Below are 24,445 nucleotides of genomic sequence, written 5' to 3' on the forward strand. Positions count from 1 at the left end.
CATAGGCAGGAGCAAAATGTTTACAACTTGGTCTATTTCACAGGTCTTGTCTACCCTGGAAACTTTAGGGACCTCTGCCATTGTTACACTCATCCTGGTGCATCTACACTGGCGCTAGCCGTGGTGTGAGCACTGGTATAGGCTGGCTGCTGTCACTGTTACAATCATGTCACCAATCGTTGCATACCTCTGCAAGGTGATGGGGGAAGATTTTTCAATACATCTTAAAACATGGAGTCCTGACTGTTTTTTGTACTAATTTTCAGCAAACTTGGGCCCAGTTGTGTGCTAGTTGAGCAGAGTTATAGGTTGATATTAACACCATGAGAAACTCCGTGGTTTTGATTGAGTTTCAGATGAAAGTGAAAAGCTATATATGAGCTCAGCTGTATTCAGCATGGGTTAGGATCACAAGTAGTCCTTGAATCAGGGGTGCACATCTACCGTTAAGCCAAACTGAAGCAAAGGTTCACATCAACTCCTCCAAAATTGATTTGCTGAGATTCCCTCAACAGTACTTCATTGCCAAACATCTCTAGTACCTCCCATTTATCTTGCTCCATCCTAGCTCAGAGATCTGGTCTCATTCTCCTCTCCTCTGTTCCTTTCTTATCTAGAACCAGCCCTACTAACAACAGCTGAAATATCAATCAAATTATGTTTGCATTTTGATTCTTTCACATTTTTTCTCTTTCTTTGCAGTTTTCCACTTGTCCCACAAAGTCACCCGCGTGGTTCCAGAGAGTGCTCTGCTGATTGTCCTTGGCCTCTTCCTGGGCGGTATCGTGTGGGCTGCAGACCACATTGCCTCCTTCACCCTTACACCAAATGTATTTTTCTTCTACCTGCTGCCACCCATTGTCTTAGATGCTGGATACTTCATGCCAAACAAATTGTTTTTTGGAAACCTTGGTACCATCCTTCTGTATGCTGTAATCGGGACTGTGTGGAATGCCGCCACAACAGGCTTGTCTCTCTATGGTGTCTACCTGAGCGGAATAATGGGTAAGCCTGATTCTCAAAAGAGTCACTGCTAATTAAAATGGGTGCTGGCTGGTACATTAGTGGTGCATTATAGATAACAACTCTTTCCCGCAGAAAAACACCAAGTATTAACTTGGACCATTTTCAGGTAAATGAAACGTCAGAGTGGACAGAGTAGGTACTTGAACTTGGGTCTCCAACTTTGCAGGAGACACACACCACCCTACTTACCTACACATGTCCCTGGACTAAAGAGCTAGGGTTTCAAGCCAAAAAAAACACATGTTTTGACACAATCCCATGTTAAAAAAAATATTCCAAAAGGATTTTTTTTGTTCCAGTGCAGAACGAATCTCAAAAGTTGCTGCAAAACAGAAAATTGTCCTCCACTCAGATCTAGTATTAATTAAACAAGGGCCCTCTAAGTGTATTCATATAATAGGTCATTGTTTCAACATTTAAAGCTAGAAACCACCCTGCTAGGGTAAGATTGAAGACCTGTAATACCAAGTGGCATTTGCAAGGGGCATTTTGCCCATGTAGTACTGATGAATGTGTAACGTCTCTGAGGTGATATGAGAAGTATACATAGCAACAGCTGTTACATCTTTTTGTGGAGGTGTAGTAGCACCAGGTTTGGACCACTAGCAACTCAACACCAGCAAATCAGAAGACCACAAGGGGGAGTGGAGATGTGGCTGCACTGCTGTTCAGATGTGTCTCCTCCAGGGTGTGTAGCACATCTACCTGTTAGTACCTCTTACTCATGGAGCTCAGGCACCATGAATCTGGAAGCTTTCTGCTCAGGTGCAGAAGGGGTGGTGCAGGAGGTTTCCTAATGCACCCACAGAGGAGCAAACAGAGGTAGTCTGACCCAATATTGTTACTCCACTAAATAACTTCTAAAGTGAACTCTGATTCTATAGAGGGGAAAATGTACCACGAAGGAGCACGATTAAACATAAAGGGTCAGAAATAGCCTCAAAGGTTGTTCCCACCATCCATGACAGATGAAATAACAGAATTTTTGGGTTCAGATTTTGAAAGTAGTGCCTGGGATTTAGCTACTTATTTTCCATTAAATGTGACGGAAAACATGTGGCTTCATTCCCTGCATTGCTTTGAAAACTCTATCTAGAGGTCTAACAGAGTAGAACCACAAATTATGTAGCTAGATGTTTCTTTCTTTTTTTTTTTTTTACGTTTATAGGCACAATTGATTAAATCAACAATTTTGCACCAGCAAAATTTGAGATTTTGGTTGTTTTTTTAATTTCGCTCAGATATAATTTGCCTTACCATTTTTAATCAAATATAAAATCTGTGTACCTTTCAAGGCTTTTGAAGTTGGTCAGGATCTGTTTTGTCTAATTTCTCTGTACTTTATTTAATCTAGTGTGTCTCTGGTGCGTATCACTATGGTGTCTGAGTGCCAAAAGTGATAGATTTCTGCAGCAAGAACGTCCTTCTATAAGAACAGGTTCATAGTTTTAATTGTTTGTTTGGAAGAATGTACTTTTGCTCACCCCAGTGCCTTAACTTTGTAAAGCAGAGATAAGCAGAGGGCAAACGAACACAAGAAAACTTCCATTGTCTTAGCTACAAGAAAGAAAAATGCGAAAGCAGTTCCACATGATGCATGCCTGTATGGTGATCTGGCAACCTCTGCGAAAAAAATATTCCTTGCAAAGGAGAGCTGGAAGGAAGGAAGGAATTTGTTGCCTCTAAGGATCTGATTCCATGTATTTATCGAAAACTTGGATTAGCATTCTGACAGGTTTACACTGGCTTCTGAGGTTACAGCAAAGCTAGGCAGCCATGTTGCTAGGATTGTAAGCCTGATGGCCATTTCTCACTTGCCTACTATTGTTCTGGGTGTTTGTGCTAGGGTTTAATGCTGCTGCTTAAAAAAAAGGCATTATTGTGAAGTTAAATGGATGAGATTGCCTTACCTTGTTTTGCAGTAGACCTACACTCCCATGTAAACAAAATTGGTTTATTTTTTGCACCTGAAGATAGCTGTGGGGGTGGCTGTAACATACTGGCTAGCATGTGAGATACCTTATACCTGTACTGGATAGAATGTGACTTGATCACATCCTGTAATTATTTGTGATAGGATTACCCTTTAGGGGCTGGAGGCCTACAAATAGAATATATATCAAGCAGTGTTGTCAGACCTCTGGCCCATAGATCAGATCTGGCCCACTTAATGTATTTGTGTGTCTCATATGTCCTATGTTCACATGCTAAAGAATCATAGCTTATTTTTCTCTTTTTCAAGAATAGAAAGTTTCTAAACCCTCGTGATTGTGCTTGATTCCAACGTGAACAGAGCATCACCCAGGCAGTGTTGTCTTTCTGAGTTTGAAACAATGATCAAGAGCTGTGAACTGCCCTGTTTCTCTCCATTAGCCTCAATGAGGTGTAACTATCTATAAAACGTAATGACGATACTTTAAATGTCATAATTAATTTTTTAATTGATGCTCATTATAGGTGCTGGGATGGTGAAAGGGTTGGGATTTAAGTCCACACCAAGATGGGAATGGGGAACTGCTTCAGGGAAGGAAATGCGGAGGGAAGAACAGAAGAGACACCCAAAGACAGTAGAGGGAGAAAAAAAGCAAAAGAAGGATGGGAAAGGAAGTGAAAAAATGGGCAGAAATGGTTGTAGTCTTACTTATCAGAATATTTTCCCAGTGAGTGATGCTGAATGGCACAATAAGATGATGACTAAATAAAAATACGATTGATAACTAGAACATGTAATTTTTTACAAATCATCAAAACATTTTGAAATTTCAAAATTGTTTCCATTTTGCAGGGCTTGTAACAGACCAGTTAAAAGGAGTTCTGACATTTTTAATCAAAATTTGTCTTGAAAATGTCATAAAAATGACTTTGTTAATGAAAAATTCGGGTAAATGTTCTGCAAATGCAATTAAAAATATGGAGAATTTTGGGGAAAAGGAAACACTTAAGACAAAAGTTTGTTTTAAATAAAAGGCCATTTTCAGCACCCTTCCTCCCCCACTCCCCCCAAAAAAGAAGTGTTCAAAAATTTTAACTAGCTACAATAACTGAAACTGAGTTACAATATAAAGGCCATATTTCCCCCTTTATCTTTGTGCAAACTCTCATTGACATCAATGGGAATTCCACTGTGGACTGAGGGTAGGTTGTATAGTCATAAATGTCTTCCACATTTAAATCACAACTTAAATCACAGTTAAAAATGGGACTCAGCTCTTTCTATTGAATAGGTTTGACACTCCTACAGCCTGCAACAGCATAAGCATCACAGTCATCTGTAAACGGATGGGCCTGATTGTTTAAACCATTTAAAATGAGACTGCACAAAGAACTAGATAATATACTGTATGCACCATATTTAACTGACAGGATGATGTATTATGACCTATAGATCTTTTTTCGGTTCTAATCTCAATTATGGAAAAGGCCAGAGAAGCCTGTCCCTGAGTCAAACTATGTCACTCGCAAATAGAGATAAGTAGGACTTGAATAGCTTACGTGAAACCAGCTAACCGAAGGATTAAACCTAATAGCCACATGCTGATATATAAGAAGGGAGAGAAGTCTGGGTATGGTACCTGCAGAGAAACCCAGCTCTCCCACTCCAGCTGCTGGGGAAGGAAGGGTACTGGGATTCTTCTTAGTTCTTGGAGCTAGTTTGTGGATTTTACTTCTCATGTTATCCTCTGTAGAGTAAGTGCCTGGGAGTATTTTGGGGTTGTTATTTTTTTTTGTTTGTTTTTACTTCAAATATTATTATTCAGGCAAACAAAGGTGAAAGTTTAATATCACTGAATGTATGGATGTATATCCATTGAAAACATAGTTTTGATAAAAGCAACAACAGAAAACAGATTATATGTTTCTTCCAACTCCCTTGACAGATGGAACTAGTAATTGATTAACTCTGATCTATTCCCCAATATGAGAGCATTTCACCTAAACTGGATTACACAGATTTCAATTTAAATGAGTGGAAACACCTGTTAAATATGATATTCAGTGTCCTTAGTTAGAACTTGTACTATGTGCAGAAGACAAGTACAGAACAGGCAAGAAGATCAAAACAACAATGAAAAGGAAATGCTACTTTAAAAGTACATTTGGAAGAAATATAACTTAAATGTTAAACTAGTGCCCACTGTCACCCTTGCACATTCACATGAAGGAAAAAAGGAAAACCAATCGCAAGTCATGCTGACTGTTTCCCCCCCAATCATAAAACCAGCACTCACACTGTTGCTATTACTGGTGGAACTACATGGACAGTGAATTCCCACTTAATGAATTCTAATTATGAAGTTTAGCAATGTAGACAAGGTCTTAGTTTCCTGGTGACTTCCAGAGTGAAAATTGTTCTATAATTCTTTAGTGACAGTGCATTGAATTAGAGGGGATGGGTGGTAGGTTTGGTAGCCTAAGTAAAACTCAGGTTTAGCAATCCCACCTCTCTTGACACTATTTTGTAATAGTTACAGATGTGCCCTAACCTTCCCATCAGTATTTGCTCACTAGCTTTTGGAAGTTCTTAAAGAATGTAGTAGCAATCAGAATTGGTAACATATAAAACAGATAAGAGATGTAGGTGAGCCAATTCATTGTAAAGGCATTTGTTTTACAGTGTCCTAATATCCATAGTTATTGCCATTGAGCTATCTCTTCCTTAACCACAGCAAGCAGGGTAAGAATGTTACTGAATCTTTATTTGGAGTCAGGTGCAGGGCCAGCTTCAGAATTTTCTGCCAGGCCTGAAAGTATTTTGCCACTGACACCACCCTGCTACCCAATCACACAAGCCCCTCCCCCCCACCTCAAAAAAAAAAAAAAAAAACCAGACTGTGACCCGCCCCTGCTCACTGCCAGTCTGTATAAATGTGAATGAAGACAACTGTCTCCATTTTATAAATAAATAGAATAACTATGTGCTTCTGAAAACCAGGCAGGTCTCCGTTCCCGTAATCCTTGTCAGCTTTACAGAAAATGATATTTTCCTGCTTCTTGGTGATGGGATAGAGAGATGGTGTCTATTCCTTTCCCATCTTCTTTGCTGCTGCCAGTGGGGGGTGGGTTGTGTCTGGTACTCTACCCAGCCTCCAATTTTGGGTCCTCCTCCTGGGTGAATAGCTCCATGCATTTTGTAACAAACAATCGAAAGTCAGTTTCTCATTCACTTACCTGCCAGTCCCTAAATACTCTGGACTTGAAGACACATGCTCACCAGAAGGAGAGACCCTGTGAGCCTGGGTGAAGTGTGCCCACACTGCCATGCTACAAGCAATACCACAGCAAAGCCACAGCTCTTCAATGTTCATTACCAAATTGTTACTCCCAAACTAATACGTCAGTTCTGTCCCCCTCGCCCCAAAGCAAATAACTTCTGGTGCACATGTACACCAATTACTAAAATGGGCCTCTGCACCATCCCTTTCAATAAATGGATTCTGGGCTCTGCCATGCTTCCCCCACCCTTCTTGAATTTTGGACTCCCTGCAGTTAATAAATACACCCCCACCCCGACTCCCATTAATTAATTCAGGTGCCTTCCTCTGCCCATTAATGAATTCTGAGCCCCAGATAAATGAATGAGACTCCATACCCATTTGTACAACTTCTCTGGAGCTGCATGGTTCTAGGATGTGCCAGGAGACCCTTATCAGGAATGTCAGCTTCTCTGCATCTCTCCCTTCCTCTTTAAGGAAAAGTGCGAGTGCCACACTTTTTTCTTGCTCCTCTCCTGCCATTTGCAAAGAGCAGAGGTTGGCTCTGCCATGCCACACTCTGCCTCTCCCTCCCCTCCTGAGGCTCTTCAGGAGGCTCCTCTGCTTCCTGGCCACCCCCTTACCTCCTATGAAGGACCAGGGTTGCTCTGCTCCTTTGGTCTTCCCTGCAGAGCAACCAATTGCTTGTCAGTCCACTTGCCTGGGCAACATTTCCAGTCTCTCTAGGCTAGCAGGTGACTTGGCTTTTCAAACACCGAGTCATCAAACACAACAGATTAGGGACTTGGCTGGCTCCCTGCATGGATGAGGTGCTAGTGACATTAACAATAAAACTCTGGCCTCACAGTTTGGCAAGTAAGTGAAGGAGGAAATTGTTTTTAAATATTTCATTTTAAAATGCATTTATTTGTAATTTCTAAGGATCTTCTATATTCTGCTGACCTTCCAGTTTGAGATGCTTGCATTACTGTTCCCTGTCCTACGGATACACTCAGAGGCTATCTGCTTCCAGGGCTATCAATCTGGAACCTTTGTTCAGCATGAAATTACTGTGCTTTTATAGAAGAACTAAATGAAGTTAATTTCCTAGGTGAGAACAAAAACACTGAAATAAATGTTGAGTTAGTCTGATACCATAATCAATTTTCTTGAGGGTGCCCAACCGTGTGCTGCTTACTCACATAAAACTCACTTTGGCTTCAGTAGGAGTTTTGTCTGAATAAGAAGTCCAGAAATGTGCTTTGAGGACAAATTCTGCATTTAATTACATAGAATCAGGTCAAGGGAGTTGCACCGAAGTAAGTGAGAGCAGAATTTGGCCTGTGTCAAGGTTCCTTCCCCACTCTGAACTCTAGGGGACAGATGTGGGGACCCGCATGAAAGATCCCCTAAACTTAGTTCTACCAGCTTAGGTTAAAACTTCACCAAGGCACAGTCTTTGCCCTTGGATTAGGTAAAACGCTGCCACCACCAAGTGATTTAACAAACAGTCAGGGAAAGGACTACTTGGAGTTCCTATTTCCCCAAAATATCCACCCAAGCCTTTACACCCCCTTTCCTGGGGAGGCTTGAGAATAAACAAGATGAGCACAAGCCAGCCTTGGATTTTTAAGACCCCAAAAAACCCAATCAGATTCTTAAAAAACAGAACTTTATTAGAAGAACAAAAAAAGGTAAGAGAATAACTCTGTAAGATTAGAATGGAAGATAATCTTACAGGCAGTCAGATTCAAAACATAGAGAATCCCTCTAGGCAAAACCTTAAGTTACAAAAAGACACAAAAACAAGAATACACATTTCCTCCAGCACAACGAATTTACAAGCCAAAACAAAGAAAACCTAATGCATTTTATAGCTAGATTACTTAGTAACTTTACAGGAGTTGGAGAGCTTGCATCCTTGAGCTGTTCCCGGGAAAGGTATCACACAGACAGACAAAAGCCTTTTTCCCCCCCTCCAGATTTGAAAGTATCTTGTCCCCTCATTGGTCATTTTGGGTCAGGTGCCAGCGAGGTTACCTTAGCTTCTTAACCCTTTACAGGTGAAAGGATTTTGCCTCTGGCCAGGAGGGATTTTATAGCACTATATACAGAAAAGTGGTTACCCTTCCCTTTATATTTATGACAGCCTGTAATGTAAAGAGTGTGCTACTAATTTGGGGCTGATTGCTTCAGCACCATAAGGAGATTCATTTTGCTGGTGGTTTTATATATCTGTAAGTTTTTTGTTTTGTTTTCATAGGCCAACTCAAGATTGGGCTGCTGGACTTCCTTCTGTTTGGCAGTCTGATAGCTGCGGTGGACCCTGTGGCTGTACTGGCTGTGTTTGAAGAAGTTCATGTCAATGAAGTTCTGTTTATTATCGTTTTTGGAGAATCGCTGCTGAACGATGCAGTAACTGTGGTAAGAGGATTTCATATCCAAGAGTCACCCCAGTTCTGGAGGGTTTATTCTGAACTAATATGTCCACCATGGAATAAAGTGGCATATTGTCTGTGGCTCTCTGCTCATGTGTCAGCTACCACACGAAAGTTCTACTGGCATTGCTTGTCCTCCTTGTTTGCAGACATTTTGTTGCAAGTATTAATTATCTGAATATGAAGAGGGCATGTAGGTCACATATTATGTTCCTGTTCCCTGGTTGGATAAATATAACTCTTAAAATCAGGTTTCTGGTGCAAATACTTTATTTGCCATTTCTAGTCATCATGACTATCGTGATTTACTAAATTTATTTCCTGAGGTTTTGGGGTACCTTCTGACAGTTCTTCGAACTGCTTGAATTTATTCCCAAAGGAATCTCTACTTTCATTTTTTAAAAAGTTTCCAGACCTGATGGTTTCAGGGAAAAGTTTTAAAATGTGACCCCAGTGCATTGTAAAGGCCCAGAAACCAAAAAGCATATAAACAGAACTTAAAATGCACTGGTTTTAAAAATCTCATGATTTTTGAATATTTGGGGTTGGCAATACTGTGGTCAGCAGTTGGATATCTATAAATATCTGTGAGGACTACAATGTAGAGTAAGAAGAGACTTACAATACAGCCTAGCTAACTCAAGTTATTTCTGTAACATCTCATCACTAGCCCTGTTTCTGTAGTAATGAAAGTGTTATAATAATGCCCCAAATAGTATCCTCAATTTCCAAAGCACGTTGTTTAATTTTTGCCCAGAGTCCCATTTGGTGCTTACCAAATTAGAATTCTCTTTGCTCCAGCCTACATTTTAATTAAATAAACACTATATCAAAGAGATGTTTTGATAACCAAATTATTTTGCTTTTAATTTCTTGGTGCTTTATTTTGCCTATCCACTCCCTTTTGGATGCACAAAATCTAAAATATATATTTTTTAACCCACAAATCACCCTCTGTGCTAAAATGATAATTATAATCCATTAAACTGCAGAATTTATCATGATTCTCACTTTTCTTCATCTTTCTTTACTGTCCACGCCTTCTTTAAAAAAAACTTCCATCAAGCACTTAGCTGCTACAGTGATAGGCTCTATGGAAGACCCTTGGACACACAGGCAGACAAAACAGCCAGTTCTTTGGATAGATATATTCTACAGATTTCGTTTTTATCATATTTTGGCCTCATGTTATTTGATTATGTATTCTCCAAACAGTTTTCCGCTTCAAAATAAATGGATTTTTTTTTACCTCAGTCTAACAAAATTTCAGGATTTCCCAGACCCATGCATGTGATGATTTGAATTTGCTTGATTCAGGAACAAATGCTAAGAGAAGCTACTTTTCTTTCTAGGTGCTGTATAATGTGTTTGACTCTTTCGTTGCAATGGGAGCTGATAACGTGACTGGGGTGGACTGCGTAAAAGGCATTGGTGCGTAGAATTTAATTATATGTTAATCGTTGATAAGTCTGCAGGACTGTAATAATAAATCATTGTAACCCTGTCAGCTTATGGCCTTTTGTAGCAGTGTGGGATTGACCACAGCAGCACCTCCTGCTGGCCATTCTGGAATTAGCTCAAGTCCTTCCATAGGGCGCCTTCCTCCGGTGGTGTCTCCCCTGCTTTCGGAGGAACCAGCAGTCTATAGTCCAGCCACTCGCCTTGGTGGCCTGCTGCAGTCACCAGTCTAGTCCCTTGCTCCAGAGGCAAACTGCAGTCTGTGTTGGCCACTTCCCTCAGGGCAAGTGAGGGCAGCCCTAGCACCTTATCTGCCCTTCCTCCAGGGCCTCAGTCTGGCAGCAGTCAGCCAGCCAGAAGCTCCTTCTGGTCATGGTCATGGTCATGGTCATGGTCATGGTGCTCCTAGGCAGCCAGTCCTTCTCCCTAGGAGGCCAGGGAGAGACTCCCTCTGCTTTGTTGAGCAGCCCTTTATATATGGCCCCTGCTGGCCCTGATTGGCCACTGCAACAAGTCACGTCCCAATTGGCTCACTCAGTGAGCCCTCCTCTAATTGGAGGGTTCTGCGCAGGCTCCCTCTGACCTGTTTTAACCCTTCCTCTTCCTGGTGTGGGGCAAGTGCCCCACAACACCTTTACACACCCTTTTCCTTCCATCTCTAACTCTGAGGTTCTGTGGCACACCCCAGAAGAAGAAACCCACAATTGTACCTCCTCAATATTTGAGAACTGTAGCAGAAGAATTTTCCTCCTGAGTAGCAGCTCTGGGTGTTGGGCTTGGCCTCTGAAATCTAAGCAGTAGTTGGGTTAGATGGTTAAGACTACCTGACTTGACAACTATGCATATTTTGTTCATGATTCTGCCCTACCAGCCCTACCCTTTTGGAGCCCTTCCAGCAGAATAGCTCCTTTCCTGTAGTAGGAGGGCTTTTGTAGCCACAGCATGGTAGTGAAAGGGTTATATAGATATATATTCCCCATCTGTTTTAAATAATCAGGATTTGACAATGGTTACCAAGCAATGTTGTCCAAGATGTTGCAGTTCTTTCTCATTCTAAGCATAGGGAAACACTGTATCATTTTATATACCACTCTGTCAATGGTAACCCATGCATATAATTTTGTATGTGGTTTGGGGGAAATTTGTTTTTGTGGCTTAATGGGGAAATTTGTTTGGGGCAAACTCTTGGATTTTGAGCAATCTCACTGTGGTGACCTCTAACAATAAATAACCTTGTGTTTCCCTGAAAATGCTGAGAATTCCACATTCATACAAAGCACTCAAAAGTGATAAATATGTGTTTAGGGTTTTTTTTCAGGTAGCTGAATTATGTCTCAGAATGATGGGGATCTAGCACCATCCCTCTACATCATTAACCAATTGATAGGAAAGCCAGTAATAATTAAGACAGTTAGATGGTATTGATTTTTTTAAAAATCAGTTTAATTTGCATTTGTCCTTGTTTCAGTGTCTTTCTTTGTGGTGAGCCTGGGAGGAACATTTGTTGGCATTGTCTTTGCGTTCTTGCTCTCGCTGGTCACTCGCTTCACCAAGCATGTCCGAATCATTGAACCTGGATTTGTGTTTGTGATCTCATACCTGTCCTACCTCACAGCAGAGATGCTTTCTCTTTCTGCCATCCTTGCGTAAGTCTTTTATTTTATTGTTCTCCCTGGCAGTACTGGAGACGGAGTGTGGTTTTCAAAATCAATGAAATGTTAGACTTAAAGCACAGAGGCAAACTAGAGAATATTACACGTGAAAAAACAAAGACCTGGTCTGAAAATCATGATAATAAGTAAGCAATGGGTTACAGATCTAAAATACAGCCTTGAAAAGGGGTGAGGTTTCCAGGGTCCGGTTTGCAGTGTGAGGGCCCTTATTGTAGAATATACTTATTTGTTGGTCCCATATATGAATGCTAGTGCTTTGATCGTAACTGTTGGTATCGATTCAAATTTTCATTCTGCCACAGAATTTGTGATTAACACAAACATTTTCAAAAGCATGAGTCAAAGGAGAGTGTTGCTCTGACACGCTGTGCTCTCCGCTTACAAATTTTAAACTGCCAAATTTTATATTATTCTTTTAAACTTTCTCCACATGGCCAATTCTCCAGCAATCAGCTAACTAGATGTCAGGACAGGCAGAGTAAATTTGCCTGCCCTGTATTGAATCCCAGTGTGATTTTTGCCCGCTGCTGTACATTGGTTCTGAGCATACCTTCCATCTCAGTTTTGTCTATCCACTTTCAGTTGTTATTAGCCGCTACTGTTTCACAGGCTCTCAACCAGAGCAATACCTTAGCCAGTATTTTCAAGATCTGAAAAATCTACTGCAAATGTCAACTTAGGTTTATATCTAATGTAAGCTTTAAAGTATTGACTGTGAAATAGTATGGAAAGTTGAAAGGCAGAAGAAGCTGGAGTTTTTTTATGATCTAATGAAACATTATTTTAGGGGGTGGGTGTTTATGGTATGTTTTCTTCATAGTTCAGACTCTACAGTATTCATTTAGATGCATTTATTTATTTCAAGAATACCAATTGGAAGCTTTTTTTCCCTGTCTGGCAACTGAAGTAGAGAGAGAAATACATTGCAACAAATATTATTATTCAAAGAACTGATGGGCTTCTTTTCAGGATAACTTTCTGTGGTGTCTGCTGTCAAAAATACGTCAAGGCTAATATTTGTGATCAGTCTTCTACCACCGTGAGGTACACCATGAAAATGTTGGCAGGTGGATCTGAAACTATTATATTCATGTTCCTGGGAATTTCAGCTGTAAATCCAGACATCTGGACTTGGAACACAGCTTTTATACTATTGACTTTGGTCTTCATCTCAGTGTACAGAGTCATTGGTAAGAAAAACTGTCATTCAGTTTTTGTAGTGTTGATGCAAAACATATTTTCATGCTATATGGGATCATGGCATTTAGAGGCTTGTGTTTTTTGATATGCACCCATAGTTCTCAGTAATCTCAGTTGAAGTTATTACTACCAATAGTGGGTAGGAGAATAGATTCTTTAGTAAGCTTCATCACTTGCTGAAATCATAGACAGTTTTAATAAGATGTTTCAGGTAGCGCACCTGAGTTGCCCAAGGATTAATTTCCTGACTTTGGTGGCACTGGCAAATCTCTGGATCAAACGGACCTCATGCTACAACTTCTACCTAAACAAAAGACTTGCACTTTTTGTCAACCATCTCTTTACTCCTCCCTCTTCCCTTAGCTCTTTTAATTCTATAATTAAGAGATTATATTAAGCTAATTTTATGTTTGGCTTCAAGCTTGAGACATGGTGATGTAAGGCCCTAAACAATCATAGCTCATATTCACTGGTATATGGTGCAAGAGATTTCCAATGGCTGGTGAGAAACAAAGAATGAGAGCCGGTGCTACTGCACCCATTTGGTGTACTGCAAAGGAACAGGGATTAGCTGTTGTTTTATTGGCACGACATAAAGGGTTCACTTTCAAATACATCAAATTCCAAATGATGAATAAGAATTTGCTAGGGTGTAGCTTATGTTCAAGTCTGTACTATTTAATCATTGTGTTATTAAGTGGCAAAAAAAGACAGCCATGTAATATGATAAAGTACTCCTTGAGCAGAATGTACACACGCACATTCACATACACTGACACCCAGGAAAGCATTAAACAAAACTTGGCTCGTGAAGGTTCAAATACCTCCAGTTCAAAGAAAATACAAATAAAACCCTATAACTAGATGGTTGCTCTTGCCTTTTTGGTTGGAGCCTCCTGGCACATGAGTGGAGGGTCTAACCCTTTGTCCTTCCAGATAGCATTTCTGCATAGCAAACTGATATAGTCTAATCAACCACCGGGGTTGTGTGCTGCTTCAATAAACTGTTGCATCCTTGACTGTTAGCGTTTTTGATATAATCCTGGGTAACTAATGGTGTTGCTGTATTGCTGGAATATACACAGGGGCTCTCAGTAAGAGTCATCATCAGTAACCAAAATAAAATTTAAAAATATCAACAATGACAATAAGTGTCAGTGAAGTAATTAAACTAAATGGTTGATTAAAAACACTGGAGATATGGTGATGTCAGGCATTACATAATTACAGCTCATGTTCTTCTGGAGGAACCACAGTGGTGACCTGAATTTCTTTAGAAAGATCCCTCCCTCCAGCAGGCGTGGGTCACAATCTGCACTCCTGAGCACAGGGACTACTCCTGGTGAGAAGTGCACAGAAGGGGAGGGATGCCTTCCTCTGCTGCCCTACCACAGAGGGGAGCACACAGTGGGTGCACCCCTGTATGGGATGATGAAGCAGTTACTTCCTCTGCACAGCTGGAAGCTCCATGAGGCATTGTACCTTCTTGAGCTTCAAGACCCCACCAGGCTCTTGCAGAGGGATACACCTCTGCAAGGACACTAATGTAGTGCGTTGGTGTAATGCCACAGTTTAGACCCCAAGACACAATGGTATGCAATCAAAAAATCTGCAGTATGACATGTTAATGGTATCACATTGCCTCCCAAAATCAACCCCGTTATAGCATCACTGTCTTCTTGAAAATAACAGGGTAAAATGTTATAAATCATTTCTTACTGCACTGCAGATTCTCCTCTACTCGTCTTCCTCTGTTAAATTTCAAGTACCGCCACCCAGGAAGCCAGCCTGATGATATAATAGTGCATTGTGTTGCCATCAAGGGATGTGAAATGGGGTCCTTATGGACTATGGCAGTGGAGAGCTTAAGAGATATAGGGTGAAATCGTGGCCTCACTGAAGTCACTGGGAGTTTCACTGGTCATGGGGGGTGGGTGGGAGGATCCCAGAGCTCAGGCTCCAGCCAGAGCCCTGAAGTCTACCCAGCAATGAAACAGCCCCGCAGCCCCAGCCCTGTGAGCCCAAGTCAGCTGCGGTTTTTCTTTGCTGTGTAGACATTCCCAGTGGGGCCAGAATTTTGCCCAGTGTTCCCAAACTGCAGGAATATCACTCCTGAATTAACCCTTCTGGCCAACGCTCAGAGCAGGGATGCTGATTGCTGGAGAGTGCTGCATCCTTTTCCTTTGGTTGGAAGTGAGGGGGATGGTCACAAGGATGCAGGACCTTAGAACCTACTGAAAGGAAGAGAGTAATAAATGTAACAGAGAGTTTGTTTTTAAAGGAAGATGGTTAATCTATTTCTGTTACACTTCAGTGAGCCTGTGACTTTTGTTTTTATAGGTGTAGTGATACAGACATGGGTTCTAAACCACTACAGAGTGGTCCAGCTGGAAATAATAGACCAAGTCGTAATGTCGTATGGTGGACTACGGGGAGCTGTTGCTTTTGCTCTAGTCGCACTTCTGAATGAGAATAAAGTGAAGGAAAAAAACCTATTTGTCAGCACAACTATCATTGTTGTGTTCTTTACCGTTATATTCCAGGTAATTCAATTACTTGATTCTGCTTCTTAAAAAGAGGAGGAGGAGGTCCAAAAGGTATGGACGTGCCCCTCCATTTAAAGCAGTTCTCAGCTGCAGGTGAGGTACTGTTTCAGTGAGCCAAAAACATAATTGGCTCTGTAATTTTAGTAGCAAAGATCCCATTTTATGTTTTCACGTGGCCCCACAGGGGACAAAACACAATTTGCTGTGTGCTAAAAACTGTTCAGCCTTAACAACTGCAGTGTATTAATAGAGCTCAGGTGACTATTTGAACGAGTACCCGCTGAATACCCAAGGGAAGCCGCCTTTTTACTGGGAGTTCCAAATAGTAAACTGCTTTACCATACGCACATATGCATGTTTTTAAAAGGCATAAAAAATAAATGGAAAAAACATAATCCTCCATGAAATCACAATTTCTGACGAAATAAATCAACATTTGCTTACGTGGAACTAAGCTGACTGACACCGGCTAAGGATCTGGCTCAGATAGATTATAATGTTCTTAACATGTCAGAATTTCAGAACAGATTGAGAGTAGATTTATATTCTCGTAAGATGATTTTGAAATTTTTATTAATGTCTTGTTATCTAGGGTTTGACAATCAAGCCTTTGGTACAGTGGCTAAAAGTGAAGAGAAGTGAGCAACGAGAGCCCAAACTGAATGAGAAACTCCATGGCAGAGTAAGATTGTAACAGCAATATTATGGGGGTTTGTGATTGCAGTAGAGATGGTCAAAAACCAGGAAAGAAAAAACGATTTTCCCTTTTGACAAAAACTAATTTCAAGATCAAAATAATTGCTACCAGCTCTATAATTAACTGGCTTGCCCAGTTGTTTTCTGGTCACTCTTTGCATTGCTTGGGGGGATGCCCAACAGGCCAAGTTTTTACTTCCTAAACCCTCAGGGGATGGGAGACAACTTGCTCAGCCTTGTGAGGCAATGGTGCCCATGATCCTTCATCTGGAAAAATTAGTGGTTGGAACATAGGGGCTTGACTTTGAGCAGGTCGATTGAAGCATATGAAAATAAGTTTACTGTAGGACAAAACTTAAACTCTAAATATTGGTTTATCTGTGTATGGGACAATTACCGGGTAGGCAATTATGAGAACATATAACTTGCATGTTACATAAACAGTAGTGTATAGTCTAGTGTAAGTGCTAATTTACAAATTAGCACAGACCGATTTCTAATCAAGACTGAATGCTGTTCACACCCCATATGTCTTGCACCTTTGCAGTCCTAGAATTTGAAGGACTCTTCATCTTCAGATCTCTTGAAATTCACCTTTAGGAGAAGGTCCTAATACACTTTTTATATAACTTCTTCCTGTACTGAATATTTTCATAGCGTTCAAGACCAGAAGGGACCATTAGATCATCTAGTCTGACCTCCTGTATATCACAGGCCATACATTTCACCCAGTTACCCCGGTATTGAACCCAATAATGTCGTCTGCATCATTCTGATAGTTTTAAAACTAGAAGTTACCTAGTGTGAATTAGTAAGTTATACTATGGATAAGTTATACATGAGGGAAAGGCAACCAATTAAGCATGTTAACAGTTCAACTCATGAACTCAGTACTTACCTGTGTCTGAAAATTTAGTGAAAACAAGAACTCCTGATGTGGCCTTAAGTTTTTCCATTAGACAGAGTGCCAAGTCTGACAGGTGTGTCCCATCTACCTCTTCCTCTTTGGAAACCTTAGTCTGGTCCTGTGAATACTACTGTGGCCCCCTGCTGGATCCTTAAGTTTCAGTGGACTCCAGTTCTAATGCTACTGAATACATCTGATCTTGAGCACACTTTTGCTTGTCAGCTGAGATGGTGTTTGTCTTCAAGAGAGATGAGAGGAAAGCTTACAAAATACTCATAACAAAGGCAAAGAAGGAAAAGAACACAAAACACCCAGAAGTAGCCTATATATTTTGTTCTTTCCAAGTTTTCCGCCACATAAAATAATACCTTCCAGGTGTGTATCTGTGAAGTACCTTTGGTGTGTGAGTAACAAGTTGAGGGCTATGTTATGGCATTAGCCATAGCCCTTCTTTAGATGCAGTGCAATGCTGCACTACTACAATGTGAGTTCCAGGAGGGATTGTGTCTCAGGGAAGCACAATACCTCCAGGAGCACCTAAGAAGGGCACTCAATACACCACCCCTCAAGATAGCATAGTATACATTCCCAACCAGTGGTAATGACGTACCTGATTTATCATATCTTATTCTGTACATCCCTAACTCTCTGCTATATATATCTGGTGAGGTGATATTGAGCGTCATGCATATATTATATTCAGCAGTAATGCTCATCAAGTGCACCAGTCATGGTGTGCACTAATCTAAACCTATCGTGCTGTAGATCTCCAAGAAATCAGTCAGATGTTCAGAGTAAAGATTGAGAAGGCATAGAAACAAAAAGTCAAATTCTGCTCTCAATTACACTGATGTAAATATGAGTCAGAGTAATTCCGCAGAGTGGAGTTATGCCAGTGTAAATAAGGAACAACTGAGGACAAAGATTTGCCCAAGATGTTGAGTGTTTTACAATGAGAATAAAAGAGAGTTGGTACTCACACTACACTGAGGGAAATATTCATTCTCAAAGAGTATGGCAAGGAGCTAGAAGCAACAAGAAAGAAACCTTCAGCTGATTTAGAAGAGGCACATGTCGTGCACTTCTGACAGCAAAAAGGAAGGAGATGCAAAAGTGGGATTAGGATGAAGGAGCAATAAAAGTGAGAGTTAACAAAATAGGATCTGATTCTCCTCTTACTTAGATTCGGGTAAATCAGGAGTAATCAGTGAATAGCACTATTGTAGAACTGGATCTGTAGGAAATTGAGATGCTAATCTCAGCACACTCATGTAAACAGGAAGTAATTCCACTCTATTCATAACATTGTTCTGGATAGACAGCAAATCTGACCCATATGAATTAAGCTATTTTATAGCAATGCCCTTAACTTCCACACCATATTAATTTTATGTTCCTTTTCATAGGCTTTTGATCATATTCTTTCTGCTGTTGAAGACATATCTGGACAAATAGGACATAATTATCTGCGAGACAAGTAAGTGGTGTTAGCTTCCCTTATTTTACTGACCTGGGATAGTTAAGGAAATGGGAATGTATTAACATAGTGATAGCTTTGCTTACATCTGTCTGATGAGCGAAATGGGTATTTAGGGAATAACTGAATGGAGACAGCTTGGGTAACACTGGTACTCTCCGCCCCTCCCCCCCCCCACTTCCCACTCCCTGAATTTCTGGAGTTAATCACACTAGCTAAAAACCACATTGTTGCAAAAATGTGCATTATCTGTGCAGTCAGTAACCATTTAGATTATTCAACAGGAAGATTTTTTAAAATTCTAATATACTTCTCAACATTGATCCAGTTTGTTTACATTTTTGCATTCCATTCATCTTGGAAAATGAAACAACACTAGCTATTTTCATTGATTTCATCACTGTGAGAAAGACTCTAAGGGCAATTCACAGATTAAACAACATTGCCCTCCTCTGCTTCAATAATCATTTCCTGGAGAACCAATGTTGTCTATTTTGGATAGGAAATCCCTTTTGTAAACGATGACTTTTAAGTTTTTAGGCTATCCAAGTGAAAGGTCTGGGATGTTACCACCATCTTTTCAGTTTATAACAGTAACTGGTTGATAATCCCCAGTGGATTTTGGGGACTGTCCATCTCCCACCAATGGAACCTTTTCAGTGTCACAACTAAGGCCCTGGATTAGGCCTTTGCAAATGTCATCATCCATATCTAGGGATCTATGCCTGTGTAGAATTACTTGAGAGATGGCCATTTGCACAGGATTTGAACTGAACACACAATTTTAGCCCTGCTGATACCAACTTTAGGAACCATTTTTGTGTGTGTGGGAGAGGATGTTAATCTGTTCCAAGTTGAAACACACAAATGTTACCTCCTTGTTGTTGCCTTGGACAACAGGTTCTTCAGCTTTCAAATATTTTCACAATTTCATTTCAATTATATATAATGGATTATAATGAAGATGCTCTGCAACCATGGTGATGGGCAGACTTTGAGAACTAGAACAGGGAAGGAAAATAAAAGGAAAGACTATTATAACCTGGAAATGTAGTTTCTTAGCCCTGGTCTACACTAGGACTTTAGGTCGAATTTAGCAGCGTTAAATCGATGTAAACCTGCACCGGTCCACACAATGAAGCCCTTTATTTCGACTTAAAGGGCTCTTAAAATCGATTTCCTTACTCCACCCCTGACAAGTGGATTAGCGCTTAAATCGACGTTGCCGGCTCGAATTTGGGGTACTGTGGACACAATTCGATGGTATTGGCCTCCGGGAGCTATCCCAGAGTGCTCCATTATGACCGCTCTGGACAGCACTCTCAACTCAGATGCACTGGCCAGGTAGACAGGAAAAGAACCGCGAACTTTTGAATCTCATTTCCTGTTTGGCCAGCGTGGCAAGCTGCAGGTGACCATGCAGAGCTCATCAGCACAGGTGACCATGATGGAGTCCCAGAATCGCAAAAGAGCTCCAGCATGGACCGAACGGGAGGTACGGGATCTGATCGCTGTTTGGGGAGAGGAATCCGTGCTATCAGAACTCCATTCCAGTTTTCGAAATGCCAAAACCTTTGTCAAAATCTCCCAGGGCATGAAGGACAGAGGCCATAACAGGGACCCGAAGCAGTGCCGCGTGAAACTGAAGGAGCTGAGGCAAGCCTATCAGAAAACCAGAGAGGCGAACAGCCGCTCTGGGTCAGAGCCCCAAACATGCCGCTTCTATGATGAGCTGCATGCCATTTTAGGGGGTTCAGCCACCACTACCCCAGCCGTGTTGTTTGACTTCTTCAATGGAGATGGAGGCAATACGGAAGCAGGTTTTGGGGATGAAGAAGATGATGAGGAGGAGGAGGTTGTAGATAGCTCACAGCAAGCAAGCGGAGAAACCGGTTTTCCAGACAGCCAGGAACTGTTTCTCACCCTAGACCTGGAGCCAGTACCTCCCGAACCCACCCAAGGCTGCCTCCTGGACCCAGCAGGCGGAGAAGGGACCTCTGGTGAGTGTACCTTTTAAAATACTATACATGGTTTAAAAGCAAACATGTGAAAGGATTACTTTGCCCTGGCATTTGCGGTTCTCCTAGATGTAGTCCTAAAGCCTTTGCAAAAGGTTTCTGGGGAGGGCAGCCTTATTGCGTCCTTCATGGTAGGACACTTTACCACTCCAGGCCAGTAACACGTACTCGGAAATCATTGTACAACAAAGCATTGCAGTGTATGTTTGCTGGCATTCAAACAACATCCATTCTTTATCTCTCTGTGTTATCCTCAGGAGAGTGAGATATAATTCATGGTCACCTGGTTGAAATAGAGTGCTTTTCTTCAGGGGACACTCAGAGGAGCCCATTCCTGCTGGGCTGTTTGCCTGTAGCTAAACAGAAATGTTCCCCGCTGTTAGCCACAGGGAGGGGGGAAGGTTGAGGGGGTAGTCACGCGGTGGGAGGAGGCAAAATGCGACCTTGTAACGAAAGCACATGTGCTATGTATGTAATGTTAACAGCAAGGTTTACCCTGAAAGAGTGTAGCCACTGTTTTATAAAATGTGTCTTTTTAAATACCGCTGTCCCTTTTTTTTTCTCCACCAGCTGAATGTGTTTCAATGATCACAGGATCTTCTCCTTCCCAGAGGCTAGTGAAGCTTAGAAAGAAAAAAAAATGCACTCGCGATGAAATGTTCTCCGAGCTCATGCTGTCCTCCCACACTGACAGAGCACAGATGAATGCGTGGAGGCAAATAATGTCAGAGTGCAGGAAAGCACAAAATGACCGGGAGGAGAGGTGGTGGGCTGAAGAGAGTAAGTGGCGGGCTGAAGAGAGTAAGTGGCAGGCTGAAGACAGGGCTGAAGCTCAAATGTGGCGGCAGCGTGATGAGAGGAGACAGGATTCAATGCTGAGGCTGCTGCAGGACCAAACCAGTATGCTCCAGTGTATGGTTGAGCTGCAGCAAAGGCAGCTGGAGCACAGACTGCCACTGCAGCCCCTCTGTAACCAACCGCCCTCCTCCCCAAGTTCCATAGCCTCCACACCCAGACGCCCAAGAACGCGGTGGGGGGGCCTCCGGCCAACCAGCCACTCCACCACAGAGGATTGCCCCAAAAAAAGAAGGCTGTCATTCAATAAATTTTAAAGTTGTAAACTTTTAAAGTGCTGTGCTTAAAGTGCTGTGTGGCATTTTCCTTCCCTCCTCCACCACCCCTCCTGGGCTACCTTGGTAGTCATCCCCCTATTTGTGTGATGAATGAATAAAGAATGCATGAATGTGAAGCAACAATGACTTTATTGCCTCTGCAAGCGGTGATTGAAGGGAGGAGGGGCGGGTGGTTAGTTTACAGGGAAGTAGAGTGAACCAAGGGGCGGGGGGTTTCATCAAGGAGAAACAAACAGAACTTTCACACCGTAGCCTGGCCAGTCATGAAATTGGTTTTCAAAGCTTCTCTGATGCGTACCGCACCCTCCTGTGCTCTTCTAACCGCCCTGGTGTCTGGCTGCGCGTAACCAGCAGCCAGGCGATTTGCCTCAACCTCCCACCCCGCCATAAACGTCTCCCCCTTACTCTCACAGATATTGTGGAGCACACAGCAAGCAGTAATAACAGTGGGAATATTGGTTTCGCTGAGGTCTAAGCGAGTCAGTAAACTGCGCCAGCGCGCTTTTAAACGTCCAAATGCACATTCTACCACCATTCTGCACTTGCTCAGCCTGTAGTTGAACAGCTCCTGACTACTGTCCAGGCTGCCTGTGTACAGCTTCATGAGCCATGGCATTAAGGGGTAGGCTGGGTCCCCAAGGATACATATAGGCATTTCAACATCCCCAACAGTTATTTTCTGGTCTGGGAATAAAGTCCCTTCCTGCAGCTTTTGAAACAGACCAGAGTTCCTGAAGATGCGAGCGTCATGTACCTTTCCCGGCCATCCCACGTTGATGTTGGTGAAACGTCCCTTGTGATCCACCAGAGCTTGCAGCACTATCGAAAAGTACCCCTTGCGGTTTATGTACTCGCCGGCTTGGTGCTCCGGTGCCAAGATAGGGATATGGGTTCCGTCTATAGCCCCACCACAGTTAGGGAATCCCATTGCAGCAAAGCCATCCACTATGACCTGCACATTTCCCAGGGTCACTACCCTTGATATCAGCAGATCTTTGATTGCGTGGGCTACATGCATCACAGCAGCCCCCACAGTAGATTTGCCCACTCCAAATTGATTCCCAACTGACCGGTAGCTGTCTGGCGTTGCAAGCTTCCACAGGGCTATCGCCACTCGCTTCTCAACTGTGAGGGCTGCTCTCATCTTGGTATTCATGCGCCTCAGGGCAGGGGAAAGCAAGTCACAAAGTTCCATGAAAGTGCCCTTACGCATGCGAAAGTTTCGCAGCCACTGGGAATCGTCCCAGACCTGCAATACTATGCGGTCCCACCAGTCTGTGCTTGTTTCCCGAGCCCAGAATCGGCGTTCCACAGCATGAACCTGCCCCATTAGCACCATGATGCATGCATTGGCAGGGCCCATGCTTTCAGAGAAATCTGTGTCCATGTCCTGATCACTCACGTGACCGCGCTGACGTCGCCTCCTCGCCCGGTATCGCTTTGCCAGGTTCTGGTGCTGCATATACTGCTGGATAATGCGTGTGGTGTTTAATGTACTCCTAATTGCCAAAGTGAGCTGAGCCGCCTCCATGCTTGCCTTGGTATGGCGTCCGCACAGAAAAAAGGCGCGGAACGATTGTCTGCCGTTGCTCTGACGGAGGGAGGGGCGACTGACGACACGGCTTACAGGGTTGGCTTCAGGGAGCTAAAATCAACAAAGGGGGTGTCTTTACATCAAGGAGTATTTCAGGCAGGACTTCACGGAGGGTTCCAATAAGAAATGGTGCACCTAAGTTATCGTTCTTATTGGAACAAGAAGGTTAGCCTGGCCTCTGATTGATACATGGCTAGATTTACCTCGCTGCACCTTCTCTGTGAGTGACTGCAGTGTGACCTAGAAGAATGAGTCCCCTAGACAGGGGAGGCGGGGAAGCAAATGAGTACAAAACAAATCTGGTCTATTTCTTGTTTTGACCCACTCCATCTATCTTTTACATCTTTGGCTGGCAGCAGACGGTGCAGAAGGACTGCATGCCATCCACATCTCATGGCTGCTCGGCAGAAGATGGTACAATGTTTTAGCCCCATCAGGCATTGGGATCTCAACCCAGAATTCCAATGGGCAGCGGAGACTGCGGGAACTGTGGGATAGCTACCCACAGTGCAATGCTCCGGAAGTCGACTCTAGCCTCGGTACTGTGGAAGCACTCCGCCGAGTTAATGCACTTAATGCACTTAGAGCATTTTCTGTGGGGACACACACACTCGAATATATAAAACCGATTTCTAAAAAACCGACTTCTATAAATTCGACCTTATTCCGTAGTGTAGACATACCCTTATAGTGCTACTTGAGGATGGAAAATCCTTTCAGCCATGGCCTTAAAGCAAACTCTCTCTTTCCCCTCTGTTCAGTTTAGCACTGCTGCAGTAGGACTGAAATAGAGAGCATGGAGAGACCAGAAGTTTGAGCAGAGCATTGTCCAAACCAGCTTTGAGGGAATCTGGAAACTCGGGAATCTGTACAAATGTCATGTGTTAGGGTTTGTTCCATCATAATAGATTACATTTGTACACCTAAGATAATATTTAACGCTCCTTAACGTAGCAGAGTAAAGAGAGATTTCTGTTTGTTCATACAATGACGTTTTTAGGAGGGGTCTCATATAGAGAATACCCATTTTCCCTTGGGTAACAAGGAATCCTGTCCTGGGTTTGGGTATTGGGAATGAATTTCTGAC

General features: G+C 42.3%; 2 protein-coding genes across 3 annotated transcripts in view; both read left to right on the forward strand.

Annotated features, from left to right (window-relative positions):
* The window catches only part of SLC9A3 (solute carrier family 9 member A3), a 78,661-nt gene that overhangs the window by 31,438 nt on the left and 22,778 nt on the right, over positions 1 to 24,445 (forward strand). For both annotated transcript variants that reach the window (XM_073332595.2, XM_073332596.2), the window contains exons 2-9: positions 703 to 1,005; positions 8,482 to 8,642; positions 10,009 to 10,087; positions 11,583 to 11,760; positions 12,757 to 12,977; positions 15,328 to 15,530; positions 16,126 to 16,215; positions 18,543 to 18,613. In XM_073332595.2, coding sequence (XP_073188696.1) covers positions 703 to 1,005; positions 8,482 to 8,642; positions 10,009 to 10,087; positions 11,583 to 11,760; positions 12,757 to 12,977; positions 15,328 to 15,530; positions 16,126 to 16,215; positions 18,543 to 18,613 — 1,306 coding nt within the window. The remainder of the gene's footprint in view (positions 1 to 702; positions 1,006 to 8,481; positions 8,643 to 10,008; positions 10,088 to 11,582; positions 11,761 to 12,756; positions 12,978 to 15,327; positions 15,531 to 16,125; positions 16,216 to 18,542; positions 18,614 to 24,445) is intronic.
* On the forward strand, positions 20,031 to 21,743 carry LOC140905985 (uncharacterized). The gene is made up of 2 exons (XM_073329474.2): positions 20,031 to 20,613; positions 21,202 to 21,743. Exons 1-2 carry the CDS (start codon positions 20,031 to 20,033, stop codon positions 21,741 to 21,743), a joined length of 1,125 nt encoding a protein of 374 aa, XP_073185575.2.

Source organism: Lepidochelys kempii, chromosome 2 (assembly GCF_965140285.1).
Source record: "Lepidochelys kempii isolate rLepKem1 chromosome 2, rLepKem1.hap1, whole genome shotgun sequence".
Taxonomy (NCBI): Eukaryota; Metazoa; Chordata; order Testudines; family Cheloniidae; genus Lepidochelys; species Lepidochelys kempii.